At 36.5% G+C, this 1,851-nt stretch overlaps 1 protein-coding gene across 1 annotated transcript; it reads left to right on the forward strand.

The window, feature by feature from the left end:
* The first annotated feature begins 319 nt into the window (after positions 1 to 319).
* LOC111380380 (LOB domain-containing protein 15-like) lies at positions 320 to 1,842 on the forward strand. The gene is made up of 3 exons (XM_023003924.1): positions 320 to 663; positions 755 to 1,001; positions 1,143 to 1,842. The coding sequence occupies exons 1-3, from the start codon at positions 650 to 652 to the stop codon at positions 1,590 to 1,592; spliced, it is 711 nt and encodes a 236-aa protein (XP_022859692.1). The 5' UTR covers positions 320 to 649; the 3' UTR covers positions 1,593 to 1,842.
* The last annotated feature ends 9 nt before the right edge of the window (positions 1,843 to 1,851 follow it).

A 1,851-nucleotide genomic window follows, 5' to 3' on the forward strand; every position in this document is an offset into this window, starting at 1 on the left:
GTGCTTTTCTACTACTTGAATCAGTTTCCAGTTGCATTATCTTTTCTTTTGAATATAATACAAGATATCGGTGGCCGGAATTGAGAGAACTTAAAAAGTCTGAGACCCTAAATTAAATTATCAAACAAGAAGATACCGGAATTAAACAGGTCTCTAAGACTCTCTAACAGTAGTAGTAATCTATATTCTATGAATCCAAATACAGTCAGTCATACGAAAATGAAACCTACAATTACTTGTAAACTATAAAGTTTGAAATATATGACATTACCTTCACGACTTGAAAATGTAAAACCATTTACTATTCAATGTGTGAAGCAAAGTCAGTTTGTTGCTGTCCAAAGTCAATGTCTGCAATAAGCCACACATGGGCAAGCCTCTCTCTCTCTCTCTTCCCCCTTCATTTTCTTTGAAATAAATGATCTCCATTTGTCTGCTTGATCTTTAATCTCTACCTTAAAAGCAACCCTAAAGTGTCTCAAGACTATACTATTTATTTGATCATAATTTTTTTTTGTTTCTTACGAAGAAAACATTACCAGCAGTTTGCTGTTAAGAGATATCCCGTTTTTCTAGCACCTTTTTCCCTTTTTGTTGTTTCGTTCTTTTCCTCTCTCTTGAGGCTTCGAGATTCACCTTTTAGGCTTGGATGTCCAGATTAAGGTAAACGCAATCTAAAAGCAAACGAATATATAAAAAAATATGTTTTCCATCTCACTATTCTTAATTGACTTTGTCATGTACTGTTTTCTAGGGAAGGGTTTGATGAGATTGGAAAGAATTTGATGACAAGAGAGATAGATGCAGTGATGGGAAGGAGACATATGTTGGGTCCTCCAGGAAATTTAAACACAGTCACTCCTTGTGCAGCATGTAAACTTTTGAGAAGAAGATGTGCAGAAGAATGCCCTTTTTCTCCTTATTTCTCACCACATGAACCTCAGAAATTTGCAGCTGTTCATAAAGTTTTTGGAGCAAGCAATGTCTCCAAGATGCTCATGGTAATTACCCCCTATCATTTGCGTGTTTTATTTGAGTAGATATAGCAATGAATTCGAATAGAGCAACAAAAAATGATTCACAAAGTCGATCTAAAAATTCTAAGTTTTGTAACAAATATTTTCTTTTTTATGGGTGTTTAGGAGGTGGCTGAGCCCCAAAGAGCTGATGCAGCCAACAGTTTGGTTTTCGAAGCGAACGTGCGGCTGAGAGATCCGGTCTATGGATGCATGGGTGCAATTTCAGCTTTGCAACAACAGGTTCAAACTCTACAAGCTGAACTTAATGCAGTAAGGGCTGAGATACTGAGATATAAGTATAGAGAAGCTGCAAACACATTCATTGCTTCGAATAATGTGGCGGCGTTATTTCCCTCCGGAACCGTGTCCGTGGCTGAGCTACCACAAGCTCCTCCTACTCCGACCACTTCTAGAACTGCTGCTGCTGCTCCACCACCAACAACTCCTCCTCCTCCACCTCCAACAGCTTCTGTTGTCTCTTCCTCATCTTCAGCTCCATCTTTGTACACTTCTCCTCCTAGCACAGCGAGCTTTAACAACATTTCAAATAATAACATACCATATTTTCACTGATTTTGTTCAGCCATATATAGCTCACCCCTTTCTTCATTTTCCAGTAAGAAACTTGTAGTCCAATAAATCAGAAAAAGGCTTTATTCACTACTATAATCAGAAATTTGCAGAAAATTTTCAGTATATTATTAGCGTTTTTCTGCTTTTAATCGATGTTAAACTTTTTTCTCTTCCAATCTTCAGTTTCATCGTGTTCCAAAAATTAAAACTGAAAATATAGAAATATTCCAAAAAAAAAAAAAAAAAAAAAAAAAAAAGT

Source organism: Olea europaea, unplaced genomic scaffold (genome assembly GCF_002742605.1).
Source record: "Olea europaea var. sylvestris unplaced genomic scaffold, O_europaea_v1 scaffold21324, whole genome shotgun sequence".
NCBI lineage: Eukaryota > Viridiplantae > Streptophyta > Magnoliopsida > Lamiales > Oleaceae > Olea > Olea europaea.